General features: G+C 26.2%; 1 protein-coding gene across 1 annotated transcript; it reads left to right on the plus strand.

Annotated features, from left to right (window-relative positions):
- Positions 1–485: 485 nt before the first annotated feature.
- LOC149238832 (uncharacterized) lies at positions 486–2,114 on the plus strand. The gene is made up of 2 exons (XM_089369675.1): positions 486–1,104; positions 1,471–2,114. Exons 1-2 carry the CDS (start codon positions 486–488, stop codon positions 2,112–2,114), a joined length of 1,263 nt encoding a protein of 420 aa, XP_089225801.1.
- The last annotated feature ends 21,907 nt before the right edge of the window (positions 2,115–24,021 follow it).

Here is a 24,021-nt window from a genome sequence, read left to right on the forward strand (position 1 = left end):
CTGCTGCAATTCTCCCCCATTCAGGCTCAAATCATTAGCCAATCTCCCTCCAATGGCAAAGACCAGGCAACACCACCAGGAGGCCCTTCCGCTTTGAAGAGTTCTAGCTCACCCACCCTGCATTCAAAGACTTCATCAGAACCACTTGGAAAACCTTAATTCTGCCAGAAGGCTCCAAAATGTTTCAGTTCCAACATAAACTTAAATATTTAAAATCCCATTTAAAGCGCTGGAACAATGAGACCTTTGGAAACATATTTAAGGCACAACAAGACTTAAATAAGGAAATGGCAGATCTCCAGCAACAAGTAATCACAGGGGGTCACACGGAGGGGACCCTGGAGCAGGAGCAACGCATCCACAATCAGCTGGAGGAGAGGAGAAAGCAGGAGGAGATTTTATGGAAGCAAAAGTCCAGGATCAGATTGCTCAAAGAGGGCGAACGAAACACTAAATTCTTTCACTGAACCATTGTTCAACGAAGAATGCACAACAATATCCCCTTCATTCAGAAGCAAGGTGGGGCAAGGGTAGAACAGCATGAAGAAATCAAGGAGGAATTCCTAAATCACTTCAAGCAAGTTCATCAAGAGCCCAATGCAGATAAGCGACCTGAAATAGAAAGAAATACCCAAAATGTGCCAAAACTTATCACTGAGGAACACAACAAACTTCTCCTTCACCCTATCCTGACTCAGGAGGTGGATACAGCCATGTCCCAACTCAAGGAGGGCAAAGCCCCTGGCCCGGATGGCTTTGCCACAACTTTCTTTCACACCTTCTGGGAGCTGATAAAAATTGAGGTCTCGCAAGTGGTGGAGGAATCGAGAGCTCTTCATTGGCTGCTACCTTCTCTCAATTCAACTTTCATTGCACTTATACCAAAAGAGGAGGAATCCATCACCCCGGACAAATTCCGACCGATTTCTCTCTGCAACGGCATATACAAACTGATCTCTAAAGTTATTGCCAACAGGTTAAATCCCCTCTTGCCATTGCTCATCTCACCGGAACAATCTGGTTATGTGGAAGGGAGACAGATCATGGACGGTATTATCCTCTTGCATGAGATTATACACTCCCTCAAGCATTCCAATCAGGCAGGTATGATTCTAAATCTTGATCTTTCTAAGGCCTTTGATAAGCTCAGTTGGACTTACATTCACAAAATGTTAATTGCCTTTGGATTCTCTCCTATGTGGAATCATTGGATCATGAGTCTTATCTCCTCATCCTTCTTTTCCATTCTTGTGAACGGGATCCCATCTCGACCCTTCAGTCCCTCTCAAGGAATCAGGCAGGGTGACCCTCTTTCCCCCTTCCTCTTTGTATTAATGGTTGAAGGCCTGGGATGTCACATCAAATAAGCCCTCCTCTCCCAACAGCTTCAAGGTCTCTCCATTCACCAATCCCCAGCTATAACTCATCAGCAGTTTGTTGATGAAAACATGCTCTTTGGCTACCCATCAGTCCAGGAAGCTTCTCGCTTCAAAGCCCTGCTCAATGACTTCTCCGAGGCCTCAGGAACCAGCATCAATAATACCAAGTCGCAGATCTTTTTCTTTCACACCCCACCTGTTGTTAAGAATGTTGTAGCCCGAATATTGGGGTTCCCCATTGCCACTCTTCCTTCCAAATACCTTGGAGCCCCCCTTATTGCTTCGGCCATCAAGCACTCCTCCTGGCACATTCTCATCGAGAAGCTTGAATCCCACCTCAACCTTTGGACGCACATAACACTGAACATTGCCAGTCGTGTAGTGCTCATAAAAGCAGTACTACAGGAAATGCCGCTTTACTTATTCTCAATCCTAGCGGCGCCTAAATGGGTTTTAAAAAGAATTCGGGATCTACAGTGTGGCTTCCTGTGGGGAAATTCAGCTACAAACCACAAATGGGCCCTGGTAAAATGGACCACTGTCTGCACGCCCAAGGAAAAAGGGGGCATTGGCCTGAGGGATCCCATTCATAGCAATGCTATCATGAGTGCCAAAATTTGGTGGCAATGGCTCTCTACCCCAGAAAAACCCTGGGCAGCCATTTGGACTACCAAATACACCAATCACAGACCTCAGGAGGAGCTCATCAGGTTTACTTCCAATGTCAAAGGCTGACTAATATGGAATGCGGCCAAACAACACTTCCAGTTGATTCAGCAGCACAGTTTTTGGGAAGTAAGAAATGGAAGAACAACATGATTATGGATGGAAGCCTGGAACCAATTGCCACAGCTTAGTCGCATTCTAAATCCGCTTCCAAACTACATTGGAGAGGAATAGCAACAGGAAAAGATTTGGCAGTATTGGACTCAAGAGACAAAGCAAGGCTTCAGGAAATGGAAACAAGGTGACCAGCTCATCAGAAATGAGGAACACCTATTCATTGAGGATCTGGAAAGGGAGCTACGCAAAAGGAGCATTATATACTTCGAAGGCAGGGACATTCTTCGATGGGGTTACCAGCCTAAAGGCGCATTTACCACTTTCGAGACCTACAAAATTATGTGCACTGACTCTACGCCCGCTGACCAATTTGGAGCAAAATCTGGGGGTTAGGTTCTTGGCCTAAAGTCTCCTTCTTCCTTTGGCTGGTCGGACATCAGAGAATCCTCACCTGGGATAAACTTAGACAAAGAAACTATCATCGCCCCTCTATCTATGTTAATTTTAAATCCCGGGAGGAAACACTCCAACACCTCTTGGACGCTTGCTCCTTAGCCAATCAGTTGTGGGAGAAGGCAAGCTTCAGATGTCAAAGAAGATGTAGACTTACGGACGATATCACAAACTCTTTGCATCATTGGCAAAAGAATCCATATAAAAGTGAAATTCTCAACCATTTATGGAAAATAATCCCCGGGCTCCTCTTATGGAGCATATGGAAAGAAAGGAACAAGCGCATATTCAAAGATCAATGTTCCCCGTTAGAAAGTATCTAGAGCACGCTCTATGTGAATCTCAAAGAGACGCTGATGCTCCGCTCATGGACTCAGGAGGACCTACCGACTTAAGAAAGCCATCTAGGAGAACTGGAATATGCAACTCCCTCAGGAATTTCACAAAAAACCCCTCCCTAAAAGCAGCAACATAAAAAAGGTCTCCTGGACGGCCCCTCCAAAGCACACCTTCAAGCTTAACTTTGATGGAGCCTCAAAGGGCAATCCTGGAACAATAGGCTTTGGCGGAATTTTTAGAAATCATGTAGGTTCGCCTCTTCTAATCTACTATGGAAACATTGGGTGGGACACCAATAACTCGACTGAGTTAGACGGTCTATGGCAAGGTCTCCTTCTTTCATGGAAACACAACTTCCATCCCCTGGAGGTGGAAGGAGATTCCCAGATCCTAATTAACATGGCCAAGCATCTCCTAAATGGATCTCATGCAAGGAAAATAGCCGCTAGTTGGAGGCTTGGAGCAAGACTGGAAGCCATAGAACAAGCGCTTCTCAGTAATAGGGCCATCACCTTCAATCACATAAAGAGGGAAGGTAACAAGGTGGCTGACCTTATGGCCAATTTGGGTGTGGAAAATGAGAATACTCTACTCACAGGGACTCTAGACATCATATCGAATCATGAACAGGCACAGGAATGCAATCGACTGGTCCAAATCGACGCCGCCCCCCCGGATGCGGGTGCTTGAGGCTATAATCAAGGAGATGGGATGGGTGACCACCGAAGGCCACCTACCCACCATGCGCAGAAGTGCTGTATTCACATGGGGGAAGGGACATTATCAGAGGCGCGGGATCTGGAATAAAGGCAGGCAACAAAGGAGCATTAATGCTCCATTCACCCCCGCACGCGAAGCTGGGCTCAGCTCCTCGGCTCCCATGAATGCCACAGTAATGGTGGGAGCGCCTCGAGGCAAAGATGGATGCATTATATATGGTTGCAGCATTAGATTCACAACACTGATTCAGGCTCTGTTTGGGTTTTTTCTGCCGCCTCGGGCGCTGCTGGTCGCTCCTAGCATTTGTCTCTCTACCTACTTGCAAGTCCCTCGCCCGTCTGTTTGGTCTATTCCCCCACCTGTGTCTGGTCTCCCCTTGGCTGTTCTGGGCTCCAAGTCTACTTTTAGTTCTAATTCGGCTTTAGGCAAAGACGCTCTGTTTGGCCCTGCAATCATGCCCCAGCCTTGACAGCGAATGCTCAGCCGTCGAGGCACCTCCCGAGGTGGGTCCTCGTGCCCTTCAATCACCGAAGACACTTCCCATCACTGCCATTGCCATTGCCCCCGCACTGAACGAGCAAGCTTCCTTCGGCCCAGCCAATTTCTGGATGCCATCGCTCCTGGGTCCTCTTCCTCGCCCTCCTTTGGCTCAGCAATATTCACTTTCAACAGTTCTCTGAACCGTCCCTGGATCAACGCCCATGTTTCGGTGCTTTTCATTGAGGAGGCCCAAGATGAGGGCGAATCCAGCGCTCAACGGGAGATGATGCCAATTGCTGGATCCATGAGAGCCATGGAGATACCCTCTGCAGACCCCGTGAATGTAATGGAAAGGCCAACTGCTGGCTCCACGAGCACTAGGGAGATGCTGACCACCCAGAACGAGGACGTCAAGATGGAGCCTGTCCCGACTGCTACGGAGGAGGTCCAAGCTCAGGACTTGGCGGATTTCGCGTGGTGCAGGACTGTGGAGGAGGCCCCTGAAGACTAACTGTAGCTTCTCTCCAGGTTTTGCGGCCCGATAGTGGGGGCTTTTGGTCACTTCTGATGCTCTTGGCTATGTAATTGTGTCAAAGTTGTTGTGTAATTGTCTGTGTCAATGCTGTTGAGTAATTGTCTGTGTTCAGGTTCTGGGACTTTTTCTATGTGGTTGGGGAATTATTTTGGCTCCCCTACGCGGGATTGGTTTTTTGACTCCTCTGGCACCCCTGCGTGGGATAGCCTAATGGTTTTGTTCGTCCTCTCAGACTACAAACTCTGCTGTTCCATGCTGCCATTACCTCTAGGCAGCTGGTTCTTTTTGTCAAGTAATGTTGTAATTGTTCTCTGTTAATGTAAATAATATAATATTTTTACCGAGGAAAAAAATTTGTTGTTAAAGAACTTAAACTTATTTTTGAAACATTTTAAAATCATTGAAAATTATTCTTAAATCAATTTAAATTATTTTTAAAGTATTTTATATTGTTTCTAAAGCATTGTAAACTATTTTTAAAGCATTTTAAAATCATTTAAAATTGTTCTTAAAGCAATTTAAATTATTTTTGATGTATTTTAAATAATTTTTAAAGCATTGTAAAAGGGTTTTAAAGCATTTCAAACTGTTTTGAAAGAATTTTAAAAACATTTTAAAGTACTTTAAAGCTTTTTAAATTGTTCCTAAAGCGTTTTAAAAGAATTTAAAATTGTTTTTAAAACATTCTAAAGTGTTTTAAATTGTTTATAAATTATTTTGAACTATTTTAAATTGTTTCTAAAACATTCTAAATTGTTTCTAAAACATTCTAAATTGTTTCAAAAACATTTTAAATTGTTTTTAAAGCATTTTAAGTTGTTTTTAAAGTGTTTAATTTTTTTTTTTTAACATTTTAAAGTACTTTAAAGCTTTTTAAATTGCTTTTAAAACATTTTAAAACTTTTTTAAAGAATTTTTAATTGTTGTTAAACCACTTAAACTTATTCTTAAAACATTTTAAAATGTTTTTGAAACATTTTAAAATCATTTAAAATTGTTTTTAAATCAATTTAAATTATTTTCAAAGAATTTTAATTTGTTTCTAAAGCATTGTAAACTATTTTTAAAGCATTTTAAAATCATTTAAAATTGTTCTTAAAGCAATTTAAATTATTTTTGAAGTATTTTAAATAGTTTTTAAAGCATTGTAAACGGTTTTTAAAGCATTTTAAATTGTTTTTAAAGCGTTTAAAATTGTTTTTAAAGCATTTTAATTTGTTTTGAAAGCCTTTTAAAGCACTTTAAAGCTTTTTAATTGTTGTTAAATCATTTTAAAAGAATTTAACATTGTTTTTAAAACATTTTAAAGTGTTTTTAAATTATTTTGAACTATTTTAAATTGTTTCAAAAAAAAAAAAAAAAATGTTTTTAAAGCATTTTAAATTGGTTTCAAAGAATTTTAAGAACATTTTAGAGTACCTTAAAGCTTTTTAAATTGTTGTTAAAGCGTTTTAATACAATTTAAAATTGTTTTTAAAACATTTTAAAGTGCTTTAAATTGTTTTTAAATTATTTCGAACTAATTTAAATTGTTTTTAAAACGTTCCAATTTGTTTCAAAAACATTTTAAATTGTTTTTAAAGCATTTTAAGTTGTTTTTAAAGTGTTTAAAATTGTTTTTAAAACATTTTAAAATACTTTAAATCTTTTTAAATTGTTTTTAAAACATTTTAAAATGGTTTTAAAGCATTTTCAATTGTTGTTAAACCACTCAGACTTATTTTTAAAACATTTTAATTTTTTTTTGAAACATTTTAAAATCAATTAAAATTTGTTTTTAAATAAATTTAAATTATTTTTAAAGTATTTTAAAATGTTTTTAAAGCATTGTAAACTATTTTTAAATCATTTAAAATTGTTCTTAAAGAAATTTAAATTACTTTTGAAGTATTTTAAATAGATTTTAAAGCATTGTAAATGGTTTTTAAAGCATTTTAAATTGTTTTGAAAGCATTTTAAAGTACTTTAAAGCTTTTTAAATTGCTGTTAATGCATTTTAAAAGAATTTAAAATTGTTTTTAAAACATTTTAGAGTGTTTTAAATTGTTTTTAAATTATTTTGAACTATTTTAAAGTGTTCTTAAAACATTCTAAATTGTTTCACAAACATTTTAAATTGTTTTTAAAGCATTTTAAATTGTTTTTAAAGTGTTTAAAATTGTTTTTAAAATATTTTAAACTACTTTAAAGATTTTTAAATTGTTTATAAAACATTTTAAAACAGGTTTAAAGCATTTTCAATTGTTGTTAAAGCACTTAATCTTATTTTTAAAACATTTTAAAATGTTATTGAAATATTTTAAAACATTTTAAAATGTTTTTGAAATATTTAAAACATTTTAAAATCATTTAAAATTGTTCTTAAATCAATTTAAATTATTTTTGAAGTATTTTAAATTATTTTTAAAGCATTGCAAACTATTTTTAAAGAATTTTAAAATCATTTTAAATTGTTTTGAAAGCATTTTAAATTGTTTTGAAAGCAATTTAAAAGCATTTAAAGTACTTTAAATATTTTTAAATTGTTGTTAAAGCATTTTAAAATAATTTAAAATTGTTTTTAAAACAATTTAAAGTGTTTTAAATTGTTTTTAAATTATTTTGAACTATTTTAAAGTGTTTTTAAAACTTTCTAAATTGTTTCAAAAACATTTTAAATTGTTTTTAAAGGATTTTAAATTGTTTTTAAAGCGTTTAAATCGTTTTGAAATCATTTAAAAAACATTTTAAAGTACATTAAAGCTCTTTAAATTGTTTTTAAAATATTTTAAAATGGTTTTAAAGCAGTTTCAATTGTTGTTAAAGCACTTAACTTATTTTTAAAACATTTTAAAATCATTTAAATTTTTTCTTAACTCATTTAAATCATGATGAGGAATTTTATATGAATCTTAACTCGGCTACCCAGAAGAAATCAATCACAGAAAATAAATGAAACCATGCTGATGATATTTAGAGAAATCAAATCACTGTTGAATGGGATAGAGAAGATGATTTCTTCATCGATTTTCTTGAGGATATATATTTAGAAATTAAAGATGCTGATGTATGTAACGGTCTCCAAACAGCTCCAAATAATTCTCATAATGTATTGGACAGTCAAGAAGAAGTCTGCCATGTTTTCTTTAAAAATTCTGAATGTAAAGCGCAATCATTTTATGAAGAGAATGATGAAACATTAGGAAAAGAAGGTCTCAAAGTATTGTTGGCAACCATACAAAGAGAGCACTTGCTGGCTTTTCTTGAAAATGAAAAGGTTTTTTCTGAGAATGAAAACATCACAGACTTGCAGTCGAAACAGGCATACAATCACCAAAAAAATTATGAAATTTTTATCAAGGTAGGCATGTCAGATTATACCTGTGAAGTGAAATCAAAAGTCTTTTCTTAAATCTCCTCAAGAAAATAAGATAGCTGAACAAGATATTATTAATCATGTTATTGAATAAAATAGTGCTCCATATTTCAAAATGAATATAGGAATTTCTATAAATTATGATCATAGGACTATTTCTCTAAAAGAAGACATAAATATCTAATTAACTTATTAACATTAAACTTTAAATCAGAGTGGCACTTACCTAGTCAGATAAACATGTAATTAAATTCAACTAAGAATAGTGCTTACCTGTGGTAGAAGTAGGCTTACCGCAACAAGGTTTTGGGGACGACTCTCCACCCAACCGTAGGCTCAATTGTGCAAGGATTTGCTACAACTCGCCACCCCCGAGCCCTCAATCGACGCACTACTGCCAGTGACTCCTAAGTCTTAGAACACCATTCTCCCAAGAGAATGAAAGATAGAATCTCGGAAGGATGGAATGCATGAATGCCTCTCATCTTCCTCACCATCTATTAAATACAACAACATTGGAAGGGGAACCACATGCACACACTCCATGTGTCTACATGCAACTTTCTTTTGATTTTTAGCTTTCTTGTTTTATTTCTTTACTTTTCTTTTGATTTTTAGCTTTCTTGTTTTATTTCCTTCTTTTTGATAGTTTTCTTGTTTTATTCTATTTATTCTTATTTAGAGTTTTAGTATGGTTATTTCTATTTTTATTTTTGTTATTTTTATTTATTTTCTTTGTATATATTTTTAATATCATTTATTACTTAACATTTATGATTTATTACCTTTATTATTTTTATTATTTATTATTAAGTGATTTATTTATTATTATTAATTATTATTTTTGCATTATTTATTATTTTATTATTTATTATTTATTATTATATTATTATTTATTATTTTTATTATTTATTATTTATTATTTATTATTAAGGGGAGGGATATTACATTTTTAAAGTGTTTAATTTATTTATTTTTAAACATTTTAAAGTACTTTAAATCTTTTTAAATTGTTTTTAAAACATTTTAAAACGGTTTTAAAGCATTTTCAATTGTTGTTAAACCACTTAAACTTATTCTTAAAACATTTTAAAATGTTTTTGAAACATTTTAAAATCATTTAAAATTGTTTTTAAATCAATTTAAATTATTTTTAAAGTATTTTAAATTGTTTCTAAAGCATTGTAAACTATTTTTAAAGCATTTTAAAATCATTTAAAATTGTGATTAAAGCAATTTAAATTATTTTTGAAGTATTTTAAATAGTTTTTAAAGCACTGTAAACGGTTTTTAAAGCATTTTAAATTGTTTTGAAAGCATTTTAAAGCACTTTAAAGCTTTTTAATTGTTGGTAAAGCATTTTAAAAGAATTTAAAATTGTTTTTAAAACATTTTAAAGTGTTTTTAAATTATTTTGAACTATTTTAAAATGTTCTAAATTGTTTCTTTTTTTTCCCATAGAAAAATCGTAATTTTATTCATGTGAAAAAAATTACATTTTGTAGATGCTTAAGCATATTCAGATGACTGTCCCTGTGTTCACAGGCGAACACAGAATACAAAAAAATAGTAAAAATAAAAAAATAAGTGTCGGCGGGCCTATGCTTTCCTACCCTTCTTCTTCTCCACCCTTCGCCAGCCATCAGAGTTTGTTGTAGTGATAGTGAGCTGATTTTCCGATGTATTGATTAGTTGTTCCTTGTCAGATTCAGAGCCTTCAGATCCATGAGTTCGTTTGATGCCGCTTGCTTCCAACTGTATTTCTTGTTGCTGTTTCATATTGTCAGACCCCAATTGTGTGTCTGGGCCGTTTCCTTCCTGTGTATATTCCTGTTCCATTTGTGTGTCAGGTTTTGATTGGTTCCCTGTAGGTTCTGTCTGCATGTCCTCTTTTTCCCTCTAATCGGTGTGCTGCCATCCTTTCGGCTTTTTTTGTTGTTTCTTGTTCTCTTTGGGGTCCTTCTTTCCCAGTGGGTAGGTGTTTTGAAGATGCCCTGTTTGCATACATCTTAGGCACCTGAATGTTGTATTTTCATAATCAAGCGGTTGTATCCTCTGTGTATTATTATAGTTCAATGTAATGTGATCAGGTAGTCCCAGGGTTAGATCCACTTCTACACATATTCTAGCATAGGTGAATATTCCTTGGTTAACTCTTTCTCCATCTATTTTAAGGAATTTCCCCAAAGAATTTCCAATGGCTGATAAAACTTTGTAGTGCCAAAAGTGGAGAGGGAGGTTGTGAAGCCTTACCCAAACAGGAACTGTTGTTACTTTCATAGTATTTGCATCAAATTCGGGAAACCAGGGGGTGGTGAAGAGGCCAGCTTTGCCCCAGAACCAAGGCCCCTGATTGATAATATTGTCACGTTCTTGTTCTGTTGCAAAAGTAACTATGAAGAAGCCCTTTGAGCATAGGTGAATTTCACAGTCTGGTGACCATGTTGAGAGGATGTAGTGATGCAGTGCATCTGATTTTGGCCAGAAACCATTAAATCTACCTATAACAGCACGTTTGGCTAGATCAGAGTGTAGATTAATTACCTCCGGCGACATTACTTGGATCGTTGGTGTTTCCAGTGTTTGTTCCACAATATAGGGACCTGGTAGCTCTAGTGCTGGTGCTGGTTTGGGTTGAATGTTTGCCCCTTTGCCTTTCACCGCATCCTTGAAGGAGCCTGTATTCTTTGAGCTAGATCCAGAGCAACCTCCTCTCAGACGAAGGTTTATGATGATTGTTGAATCTGTGGTTATATTGTATTCCTGGAGGGTGTAGTGGTCCTGTAGACTGCACCCCTTGTAGATTAGATTTTGGCCTTGTTCGGGGATGCCAAGAAGGGTTTGTATTCTGTTCCTTAGTTCTAGGATACTACTGCCCCTCCATAATCTCAAGCAGTAACTTCTTCCTTCCGGTGCTTTCAAAAGGAGCTGTATGAGATCCACTTCTCTGGGGTTTGAGCCTTTCTGTGGTTGCTGCCTGACGGTTGCATGTCCCCAGATCTGGGTTATTTTGAGGCTTCCTATTCTTCTAGGCGTCTGTTCTGGTGATTTAAAAGCAGATCTGGGCAACTGATAACCTACCGTGGATGGGATGCCCAATCCAGTTCTTTGAAAATCTAAAGCTACGCCTTTGTCCTGTGCGCACAGGTTGAACAGGTGCCACGGCACAGCGTTTCTCTCACCGTTCTGCATCAACAGCATCGGAGCCAACGACAGCTTCCTGGGTTCTTGGTCCAGCCACTTGGATGCGGGCGTCAGGCCATATCTCGTGCTCTTGTTGCCTCCATCAAGATCTGCAGAAGCTCGGACCACACCCTTCCCGCGCAGGAAGCGCATGATTCTGAAGAGGCACAAAGCATCCAGTGTTTTTCTGGAGAGGCACGCCGCGATTCCTCTGAGAGAGAGAGTACCGTGTGGACCTTGGTGGGCGATCAGGTCAGGGATTCCTAGCAGTATCGTACTCTTCACGACCAGCGATTCCGCAGAGGTAGAGGTGGATCTCCATGCCTGCATCTGCCCTGTTAATTCCTCTTCTTCGCTCTCGAAGAAACCCTCACCATGCATTTTGCTGCCCATGATCGATTCCCGCGGAGTCCGAGCGTCTTCCCGTATGTTGCGGAGCTCAAAGGCACAAGAGTCGATCCCTCTCAATCGTCATTGATGTTCTAAATTGTTTCAAAAACGTTTTAAATTGTTTTTAAAGCACTTTAAATTGTTTTTAAAGCGTTTAAAATTGTTTTTAAAACATTTTAATGTACTTTAAAGCTTTTTAAATTGTTTAAACATTTTAAAACGGGTTTAAAGCATTTTCAATTGTTGTTAAAGCACTTAAACTTATTTTTAAAGCATTTTAAAATAATTTAGAATTGTTCTTAAATCAATTTAAATTATTTCTAAAGTATTTTAAATTGTTTTTAAAGCATTGCAAACTATTTTTAAAGCATTTTAAATTGTTTTGAAAGAATTTTAAGAACATTTTAGAGTACTTTAAAGATTTTTAAATTGTTGTTAAAGTGTTTTAACAGAATTTAAAATTGTTTTTAAAACATTTTAAAGTGCATTAAATTGTTTTTAAATTATTTTGAACTAATTTGAATTGTTTTTAAAATGTTCCAAATTGTTTCAAAAACATTTTAAATTGTTTTTAAAGCATTTTAAGTTGTTTTTAAAGTGTTTAAAATTGTTTTTAAAACATTTTAAAGTACTTTAAAGCTTTTTAAATTGTTTTTAAAACATTTTAAAACAGTTTTAAAGCATTTTCAATTGTTGTTAAACCACTCAAACTTACTTTTAAAACATTTTAAAATCATTTATAATTGTTTTTAAAACATTTTAGAGTGTTTTAAATTGTTTTTAAAGCATTTTAAATTGTTTTTAAAGCATTTAAAATTGTTTTTAAAACATTTTAAATTACTTTAAAGCTTTTTAAATTGTTTAAAAAACATTTTAAAACGGGTTTAAATCATTTTCAATTGTTGTTAAAGAACTTAATCTTATTTTTAAAACATTTTAAAATGTTTTTGAAATATTTTAAAACATTTTAAAATCATTTAAAATTGCTCTTAAATCAATTTAAATTATTTTTGAAGTATTTTAAATTGTTTTTAAAGCATTGCAAACTATTTTTAAAGAATTTTAAAATCATTTTAAATTGTTTTGAAAGCGTTTTAAATTGTTTTGAAAGCATTTTAAAAGAATTTAAAATTGTTTTTAAAAATTTTTAAAGTGTTTTAAATTGTTTTTAAATTATTTTGAACTATTTTAAAGTTTTTTTAAAACCTTCTAAATTGTTTCAAAAACATTTTAAATTGTTTTTAAAGCATTTTAAATTGTTTTTAAAGCGTTTAAATCGTTTTGAAAGCATTTTAAAAACATTTTAAAGTACTTTAGAGCTCTTTAAATTGTTTTTAAACCATTTTAGAACGGTTTTAAAGCATTTTCAATTGTTGTTAAAGCACTTAAACTTATTTTTAAAACATTTTAAAATGTTTTTGAAACACTTTAAAATCATTTAAAATTGTTCTTAAATCAATTTAAATTATTTTTAAAGTATTTTATATTGTTTCTAAAGCATTGTAAACAGTTTTTAAAGCATTGTAAACGGTTTTTAAAGCATTTTAAATTGTTTTGAAAGCATTTTAAAAACATTTTAAATTGTTTTTAAAACGTTCTAAATTGTTTCAAAAACATTTTAATTTTTTTTTAAAGTATTTTAAGTTGTTTTTAAAGTTTTTAATTTATTATTTTTTAAACATTTTAAAGTACATTAAAGCTTTTTAAATCGCTTTTAAAACATTTTAAAACGGTTTTAAAGCATTTTCAATTGTTGTTAAACCACTTAAACTTATTCTTAAAACATCTTAAAATGTTTTTGAAACATTTTAAAATCATTTAAAATTGTTTTCTAAATCAATTTAAATTATTTTAAATTGTCTCTAAAGCATTGTAAACTATTTTTAAATCATTTTAAAATTGTTCTTAAAGCAGTTTAAATTATTTTTGAAGTATTTGAAATAGTTTTTAAAGCACTGTAAACAGTTTTTAAAGCATTTTAAATTGTTTTGTAAGCATTTTACAGCACTTTAGAGCTTTTTAATTGTTGTTAAAGCATTTTAAAAGAATTTAAAATTGTTTTTAAAACATTTTAAAGTGTTTTTAAATTATTTTGAACTATTTTAAATTGTTTTCAAAACGTTCTAAATTGTTTCAAAAACATTTTAAATTGTTTTTAAAGCATTTTAAATTGTTGTTAAAGCATTTAAAATTGTTTTCAAAACATTTTAAAGTACTTTAAAGCTTTTTAAATTGTTTACAAAACATTTTAAAATGGGTTTAAAGCATTTTCAATTGTTGTTAAAGCACTTAAACTTATTTTTAAAATTTAAAATTGTTCTTAAATCAATTTAAATTATTTTTAAAATATTTTAAATTGTTTTTAAAGCATCTTATGCTATTTTTAAAGCATTTGAAATTGTTTTGAAAGAATTTTAAGAACATTTTAGAGTACTTTAAAGCTTTTTAAATTGTTGTTAAAGCATTTTAATAGAATTTAAAATTGTTTTTAAAACATTTTAATGTGCTTTAAATTGTTTTTAAATTATTTTGAACTAATTTAAATTGTTTTTAAAACGTTCCAACTTGTTTCAAAAACATTTTAATTTGTTTTTGAAGCATTTTAAGTTGTTTTTAACGTGTTTAAAATTGTTTTTAAAACAATTTAAAGTACTTTAAAGCTTGTTAAATTGTTTTTAAAACATTATAAAACAGTTTTAAAGCATTTTCAATTGTTGTTAAACCACTCAGACTTATTTTTAAAACATTTTAAAATGTTTCAAAAACATTTTAAAATGTTTCAAAAACATTTTAAAATCATTTAAAATTGTTTTTAAATCAATTTAAATTATTTTTAAAGTATTTTCAATTGTTTTTAAAGCACTGTAAATTATTTTTAAATCATTTTTAAATCATTTAAAATTGTTCTTAAAGCAATTTAAATTACTTTTGAAGTATTTTAAATAGTTTTTAAAGCATTGTAAACGCTTTTTAAAGCATTTTAAATTGTTTTGAAAGCATTTTAAAGTACTTTAAAGCTTTTTAAATTGCTGTTAATGCATTTTAAAAGAATTTAAAATTGTTTTTAAAACATTTTAGAGTCTTTTAAATTGTTTTTAAATTATTTTGAACTATTTTAATGTTTTTTTAAAACATTCTAAATTGTTTCAAAAACATTTTAAATTGTTTTTAAAGAATTTTAAATTGTTTTTAAAGCGTTTAAAATTGTTTTTAAAACATTTTAAAGTACTTTAAATATTTTTAAATTGTTTATAAAACATTTTAAAACGGGTTTAAAGAATTTTCAATTGTTGTTAAAGCAATTAATCTTATTTTTAAAACATTTTAAAATGTTTTTGAAATATTTTTTTTTTTTTTAAAGCATTGCAAACTATTTTTAAAGAATTCTAAAATCATTTTAAATTGTTTTGAAAGAATTTTAAACTACTTTAAAGATTTTTAAATTGTTGTTAAAGCATTTTAAAAGAATTTAAAATTGTTTTAATAACATTTTAAAGTGTTTTTAAATTATTTTGAACTATTTTAAAGTGTTTTTAAAACTTTCTAAATTGTTTCAAAAACATTTTAAATTGTTTTTAAAGTGTTTAAATCGTTTTCAAAGCATTTTAAATTCTTTTGAAAGCATTTTAAATTCTTTTGAAAGCATTTTAAAAACATTTTCAAGTACATTAAAGCTCTTTAAATTGTTTTTAAAACATTTTAAAAAGGTTTTAAAGCATTTTCAATTGTTGTTAAAGCACTTAAACTTATTTTTAAAACATTTTAAAATGTTTTTGAAACATTTTAAAATCATTTAAAATTGTTCTTAAATCAATTTAAATTATTTTTTTAGTACTTTATATTGTTTCTAAAGCATTGTAAACTATTTTTAAAGCATTTTAAAATTATTTAAAATTGTTCTTAAAGCAATTTAAATTATTTTTGAAGTATTTTAAATAGTTTTTAAAGCATTGTAAATGGTTTTTAAAACATTTTAAATTGTTTTTAAAGCATTTTAAAAACATTTTGAAGTACTTTAAAGCTTTTTTAATTGTTGTTAAAGCATTTTAAAAGAATTTAAAATTGTTTTTAAAACATTTTAGAGTGTTTTTAAATTATTTTGAACTATTTTAAATTGTTTTTAAAACGTTCTAAATTGCTTCAAAAACATTTCAAATTGTTTTTAAATCATTTTAAATTGTTTTTTAAAGCGTTTAAAATTGTTTTTAAAACATTTTAAAGTACTTTAAAGCTTCTTAAATTGTTTTTAAGACATTTTAAAACATTTTTAAAGCATTTTCAATTGTTGTTAAGACACTTACACTTATTTTTAAAACATTTTTAAAACATTTTAAAATGATTTAAAATTGTTCTTAAATCAATTTAAATTATTTTTGAAATATTTTAAATTGTTTTTAAAGCATTGTAAACTATTTTTAAAGCATTTTAAAATCATTTTGAATTGTTTTCAAAGCGTTTTAAAAACATTTTAGAGTACTTTAAAGCTTCTTAAATTGTTGTTAAAACATTTTAAAAGAATTTATAATTGTTTTTAAAACATTTTACAGTGTTTTAAATTGTTTTTAAATTATTTTGAACTATTTTAAATTGTTTTTAAAACGTTCTAAATTGTTTCAAAAACATTTTAAATTGTTTCAGAAACATTTTAAATTGTTTTTAAAGCGTTTAAAACTGTTTTTAAAACATTTTAAAGTACTTTAAAGCTTTTTAAATTATTTTTAAAGTATTTTAAATTGTTTTTAAAGCATTTTAAACTATTATTAAAACATTTCAAAATCATTTAAAATTGTTCTTAAAGCAATTTTAATTATTTTTGAATTATTTTAAATAGTTTTTAAAGCGTCGTAAACTATTTTTAAAGCATTTTAAATTGTTGTGAAAGAATTTTAAAAACATTTTAAAGTACTTTAAAGCTTTTTAAATTATTTTTAAAACATTTTAAAACGGTTTTAAACCATTTTCAATTGTTGTTAAAGCACTTAAACTTACTTTTGAAACATTTAAAAAAAAATTTGAAACATTTTAAAATCATTTAAAATTGTTCTTAAATCAATTTAAATTATTTTTGATGTATTTTATATTGTTTCTAAAGCATTGTAAACTATTTTTAAAGCATTTTAAAATCATTTAAAATTGTTCTTAAAGCAATTTAAATTATTTTTGAAGTATTTTAAATAGTTTCTAAAACATTGTAAACAGTTTTTAAAGCATTTTAAATTGTTTCGAAAGCATTTTAAAGCACTTTAAAGCTTTTTAATTGTTGTTAAAGCATTTTAAAAGAATTTAAAATTGTTTTTAAAACATTTTAAAGTGTTTTAAAATTATTTTGAACTATTTTAAAATGTTCTAAATTGTTTCAAAAACATTTCAAATTGTTTTTAAAGCATTTTAAATTGTTTTTAAAGCATTTTAAATTGTTTTTAAAGCGTTTAAAATTGTTTTTAAAACATTTTAATGTAATTTAAAGCTTTTTAAATTGTTTAAACATTTTAAAACGGGTTTAAAAAATTTTCAATTGATGTTAAAGCACTTAAACTTATTTTTAAAACATTTTAAAATAATTTAAAATTGTTCTTAAATCAATTTAAATTATTTCTAAAGTATTTTAAATTGTTTTTAAAGCATTGTAAACTATTTTTAAAGCATTTTAAATTGTTTTGAAAGAATTTTAAGAACATTTTAGAGTACTTTAAAGCTTTTTAAATTGTTGTTAAAGCATTTTAATAGAATTTAAAATTGTTTTTAAAACATTTTTAAGTGCATTAAATTGTTTTTAAATTATTTTGAACTAATTTGAATTGTTTTTAAAATGTTCCAAATTGTTTCAAAAACATTTTAAATTGTTTTTAAAGCATTTTAAGTTGTTTTTAAAGTGTTTAAAATTGTTTTTAAAACATTTTAAAGTACTTTAAAGCTTTTTAAATTGTTTTTAAAACATTTTAAAACGGTTTTAAAGCATTTTCAATTGTTGTTAAACCACTCAAACTTATTTTTAAAACATTTTAAAATGTTTTTGAAACATTTTAAAATCATTTAAAATTGTTTTTAAAACATTTTAGAGTGTTTTAAATTGTTTTTAAATTATTTTGAACTATTTTAAAGTCTTTTTAAAACATTCTAAATTGTTTCAAAAACATTTTAAATTGTTTTTAAAGCATTTTAAATTGTTTTTAAAACATTTAAAATTGTTTTTAAAACATTTTAAAGTACTTTAAAGCTTTTTAATTTGTTTATAAAATATTTTAAAACGGGTTTAGAGCATTTTGAATTGTTGTTAAAGCACTTAATCTTATTTTTAAAACATTTTAAAATGTTTTTGAAATATTTTAAAACATTTTAAAATCATTTAAAATTGCTCTTAAATCAATTTAAATTATTTTTGAAGTATTTTAAATTGTTTTTAAAGCATTGAAAACTATTTCTAAAGAATTTTAATATCATTTTAAATTGTTGAAAGCATTTTAAAATAATTTAAAATTGTTTTTAAAACATTTTAAAGTGTTTTAAATTGTTTTTAAATTATTTTGAACTATTTTAAATTTTTTTTAAAACCTTCTAAATTGTTTCAAAAACATTTTAAATTGTTTTTAAAGCATTTTAAAAACATTTTAAAGTACTTTAGAGCTCTTTAAATTGCTTTTAAACCATTTTAAAACGGTTTTAAAGCATTTTCAATTGTTGTTAAAGCACTTAAACTTATTTTTAAAACATTTTAAAATGTTTTTGAAACATTTTAAAATCATTTAAAATTGTTCTTAAATCCATTTAAATTATTTTTAAAGTATTTTATATTGTTTCTAAAGCATTGTAAACTATTTTTAAAGCATTTTAAAATCATTTAAAATTGCTCTTAAAGCAATTTAAATTATTTTTGAACTATTTTAAATAGTTTTTAAAGCATTGTAAATTTAAAGCATTTTAAATGTTTTGAAAGAACATTTTAAAGTACTTTTTTGAAATTGTTGCTAAAGCGTTTTAAATGAATTTAAAATTGTTTTTAAAACATTCTAAAGTGTTTTATATTGTTTATAAATTATTTTGAACTATTTTAAATTGTTTTTAAAACGTTCTAAATTGTTTCAAAATCATTTTAAATTTTTTTTTAAAGCATTTTAAGTTGTTTTTAAAGTGCTTAATTTATTATTTTTTAAACATTTTAAAGTACATTAAAGCTTTTTAAATTGCTTTTAAAACATTTTAAAACGGTTTTAAAGCATTTTCAATTGTTGTTAAACCACTTAACTTATTCTTAAAACATTTTAAAAAAAAATTTGAAAAATTTTAAAATCATTTAAAATTGTTTTTTAAATCAATTTAAATTATTTTTAAAGTATTTTAAATTGTTTCTAAAGCAATTTAAACTATTTTTAAAGCATTTTAAAATCTTTTAAAATTGTTCTTAAAGCAGTTTAAATTATTTTTGAAGAATTTTAAATAGTTTTTAAAGCACGGTAAGCAGTTTTTAAAGCATTTTAAATTGTTTTGAAAGCATTTTAAAGCACTTTAAAGCTTTTTAATTGTTGTTAAAGCATTTTAAAAGAATTTAAAATTGTTTTTAAAACATTTTAAAGTGTTTTTAAATTATTTTGAACTATTTTAAATTATTTTAAAATGTTCTAAATTGTTTCAAAAACATTTTAAATTGTTTTTAAAGCATTTTAAATTGTTTTTAAAGCATTTAAAATTGTTTTCAAAACATTTTAAAGTACTTTAAAGCTTTTTAAATTGTTTATAAAACATTTTAAAACGGGTTTAAAGCATTTTCAATTGTTGTTAAAGCACTTAAACTTATTTTTAAAACACTTTAAAATGTTTTTGAAACATTTTAAAATAATTTAAAATTGTTCTTAAATCAATTTAAATTATTTTTAAAGTATTTTAAATTGTTTTTAAAGCATTGTAAACTATTTTTAAAGCATTTGAAATTGTTTTGAAAGAATTTTAAGAACATTTTAGAGTACTTTAAAGCTTTTTAAATTGTTGTTAAAGCGTTTTAATAGAATTTAAAATTGTATTTAAAACATTTTAATGTGATTTAAATTGTTTTTAAATTATTTTGAACTAATTTAAATTGTTTTTAAAACGTTCCAGCTTGTTTCAAAAACATTTTAATTTGTTTTTGAAGCATTTTAAGTTGTTTTTAACGTGTTTAAAATTGTTTTTAAAACAATTTAAAGTACTTTAAAGCTTTTTAAATTGTTTTTAAAACATTTTAAAATAGTTTTAAAGCATTTTCAATTGTTGTTAAACCACTCAGACTTATTTTTAAAACATTTTAAAATGTTTCAAAAACATTTTAAAATCATTTAAAATTGTTTTTAAATCAATTTAAATTATTTTTAAAGTATTTTCAATTGTTTTTAAAGCACTGTAAATTATTTTAAAATCATTTTAAATTGTTCTTAAAGCAATTTAAATTACTTTTGAAGTATTTTAAATAGTTTTTAAAGCATTGTAAACGGTTTTTAAAGCATTTTAAATTGTTTTGAAAGCATTTTAAAGTACTTTAAAGCTTTTTAAATTGTTGTTAATGCATTTTAAAAGAATTTAAAATTGTTTTTAAAACATTTTAGAGTGTTTTAAATTGTTTTTAAATTATTTTGAACTATTTTAAAGTGTTTTTAAAACATTCTAAATTGTTTCAAAAACATTTTAAATTGTTTTTAAAGCACTTAAACTTATTTTTAAAACATTTTAAAATCATTTAAAATTGTTCTTAAATCAATTTAAATTATTCTTTTAGTACTTTATATTGTTTCTAAAGCATTGTAAACTATTTTTAAAGCATTTTAAAATTATTTAAAATTGTTCTTAAGCAATTTAAATTATTTTTGAAGTATTTTAAATAGTTTTTAAAGCATTGTAAATGGTTTTTAAAGCATTTTAAATTGTTATGAAAGCATTTTAAAAACATTTTAAAGTACCTTAAAGCTTTTTAAATTGTTGTTAAAGCATTTTAAAAGAATTTAAAATTGTTTTAAAAACATTTTAAAGTGTTTTTAAATTATTTTGAACTATTTTAAATCATTTTAAATTGTTTTTTAAAGCGTTTAAAATTATTCTTTAAAACATTTTAAAGTACTTTAAAGCTTCTTAAATTGTTTATAAAACATTTTAAAACGTTTTTAAAGCATTTTCAATTGTTGTTAAGACACTTACACTTATTTTTAAAACATTTTAAAACGTTTTTGAAACATTTTAAAATGATTTAAAATTATTCTTAAATCAATTTAAATTATTTTTGAAGTATTTTAAATTGTTTTTAAAGCATTGTAAACTATTTTTAAAGCATTTTAAAATCATTTTAAATTGTTTTCAATGTGTTTTAAAAACATTTTAGAGTACTTTAAAGCTTCTTAAATTGTTGTTAAAACATTTTAAAAGAATTTATAATTGTTTTTAAAACATTTTACAGTGTTTTAAATTGTTTTTAAATTATTTTGAACTATTTTAAATTGTTTTTAAAACGTTCTAAATTGTTTCAAAAACATTTTAATTGTTTCATAAACACTTTAAATTGTTTTTAAAGCATTTTAAATTGTTTTTAAAGCGTTTAAAATTGTTTTTAAAACATTTTGAAAAGCTTTTAAAGCATTTTCAATTGTTGTTAAAGCACTTAAACTTATTTTAAAAACATTTTAAAATGTTTTTGAAAATTTTAAAAAAAATTAAAATCATTTAAAATTGTTATTAAATCAATTTAAATTATTTTTCAAGTATTTTAAATTGTTTTTAAAGCATTGTAAACTATTTTTAAAACATTTCAAAATCATTTAAAATTGTTCTTAAAGCAATTTAAATTATTTTTGAATTATTTTAAATAGTTTTTAAAGCATCGTAAACTATTTTTAAAGCATTTTAAATTGTTGTGAAAGAATTTTAAAAACATTTTAAAGTACTTTAAAGCTTTTTAAATTGTTTTTAAAACATTTTAAAACGGTTTTAAAGCATTTTCAATTGTTGTTAAAGCACTTAAACTTACTTTTGAAACATTTTAAATTTTTTTTGAAACATTTTAAAATCATTTAAAATTGTTCTTAAATCAATTTAAATTATTTTTGATGTATTTTATATTGTTTCTAAAGCATTGTAAACTATTTTTAAAGCATTTTAAAATCATTTAAAATTCTTCTTAAAGCAATTTAAATTATTTTTGAAGTATTTTAAATAGTTTCTAAAGCACTGTAAACAGTTTTTAAACCATTTTAAATTGTTTTGAAAGCATTTTAAAGCACTTTAAAGCTTTTTGATTGTTGTTAAAGCATTTTAAAAGAATTTAAAATTGTTTTTAAAACATTTTAAAGTGTTTTTAAATTATTTTGAACTATTTTAAATTGTTTTTAAAACATTCTAAATTGTTTCAAAAACATTTTAAATTGTTTTTAAAGCATTTTAAATTGTTTTTAAAGCGTTTAAAATTGTTTTTAAAACATTTTAAAGTACTTTAAAGCTTTTTAAATTGTTTAAACATTTTAAAATGGGTTTAAAGCATTTTCAATTGTTGTTAAAGCACTTAAACTTATTTTTAAAACATTTTAAAATAATTTAAAATTGTTCTTAAATCAATTTAAATCGTTTCTAAAGTATTTGAAATTGTTTTTAAAGCATTGTAAACTATTTTTAAAGCATTTTAAATTGTTTTGAAAGAATTTTAAGAACATTTTAGAGTACTTTAAAGCTTTTTAAATTGTTTTTAAAGCGTTTTAATAGAATTTAAAATTGTTTTTAAAACATTTTAAAGTGCTTTAAATTGTTTTTAAATTATTTTGAACTAATTTAAATTGTTCTCAAAATGTTCCAAATTGTTTCAAAAACATTTTAAATTGTTTTTAAAGCATTTTAAGTTGTTTTTAAAGTGTTTAAAATTGTTTTTAAAACATTTTAAAGTACTTTAAAGCTTTTTAAATTGTTTTTAAAACATTTTAAAACGGTTTTAAAGCATTTTTAATTTTTTTGGATTGCAGGTTTCTGTGGAGTGGTTTTTGAGAGATAGAATTCGGATAATCCACAGTGTTCATCTTTTTCTTGTCGACGTTTCGAGTCTAGAAACCACTCAAACTTATTTTTAAAACATTTTAAAATGTTTTTGAAACATTTTAAAATCATTTAAAATTGTTTTTAAATCAATTTAAATTATTTTTAAAGTATTTTAAATTGTTTTTAAAGCATTGTAAACTATTTTTAAATCATTTAAAATTGTTCTTAAAGCAATTTAAATTACTTTTGAAGTATTTTAAATAGCTTTTAAAGCATTGTAAACGGTTTTTAAAGCATTTTAAATTGTTTTGAAAGCATTTTAAATTACTTTAAAGCTTTTTAAATTGTTGTTAATGCATTTTAAAAGAATTTAAAGTTGTTTTTAAAACATTTTAGACTATTTTAAATTGTTTTTAAATTATTTTGAACTTTTTTAAAGTCTTTTTAAAACATTCTAAATTGTTTCAAAAACATTTTATATTGTTTTAAACCATTTTAAATCGTTTTTTAGAGCATTTAAAATTGTTTTTAAAACATTTTAAAGTACTTTTAAGCTTTTTAAATTGTTTATAAAACATTTTAAAACGGGTTTAAAGCATTTTTCAATTGTTGTTAAAGCACTTAATCTTATTTTTAAAACATTTTAAAATGTTTTTGAAATATTTTAAAACATTTTAAAATCATTTAAACCACTCAAACTTATTTTAAAAACATTTTAAAATGTTTTTGAAACATTTTAAAATCATTTAAAATTGTTTTTAAATCAATTTAAATTATTTTTAAAGTATTTTAAATTGTTTTTAAAGCATTGTAAACTATTTTTAAATCATTTAAAATTGTTCTTAAAGCAATTTAAATTACTTTTGAAGTATTTTAAATAGCTTTTAAAGCATTGTAAACGGTTTTTAAAGCATTTTAAATTGTTTTGAAAGCATTTTAAATTACTTTAAAGCTTTTTAAATTGTTGTTAATGCATTTTAAAAGAATTTAAAGTTGTTTTTAAAACATTTTAGACTATTTTAAATTGTTTTTAAATTATTTTGAACTTTTTTAAAGTCTTTTTAAAACATTCTAAATTGTTTCAAAAACATTTTATATTGTTTTAAACCATTTTAAATTGTTTTTAGAGCATTTAAAATTGTTTTTAAAACATTTTAAAGTACTTTTAAGCTTTTTAAATTGTTTATAAAACATTTTAAAACGGGTTTAAAGCATTTTCAATTGTTGTTAAAGCACTTAATCTTATTTTTAAAACATTTTAAAATGTTTTTGAAATATTTTAAAACATTTTAAAATCATTTAAAATTGTTCTTAAATCAATTTAAATTATTTTTGAAGTATTTTAAATTGTTTTTAAAGCATTGCAAACTATTTTTAAAGAATTTTAAAATCATTTTAAATTGTTTTGAAAGCGTTTTAAATTGTTT

Source organism: Pinus tabuliformis, chromosome 8 (genome assembly GCF_031772625.1).
Source record: "Pinus tabuliformis cultivar Carrire ecotype Pingquan chromosome 8, CPIR1, whole genome shotgun sequence".
NCBI classification, from domain to species: Eukaryota; Viridiplantae; Streptophyta; class Pinopsida; order Pinales; family Pinaceae; genus Pinus; species Pinus tabuliformis.

Bases quoted from the DNA above. Each gene is read 5' to 3' on its own strand.
- LOC149238832 (XM_089369675.1), top strand. From the start codon at position 486: ATGCACAACAATATCCCCTTCATTCAGAAGCAAGGTGGGGCAAGGGTA. The intron at 1,105-1,470 runs GTATGATTCTAA...GCTACCCATCAG, and splicing joins CAAGCATTCCAATCAGGCAG to TCCAGGAAGCTTCTCGCTTC.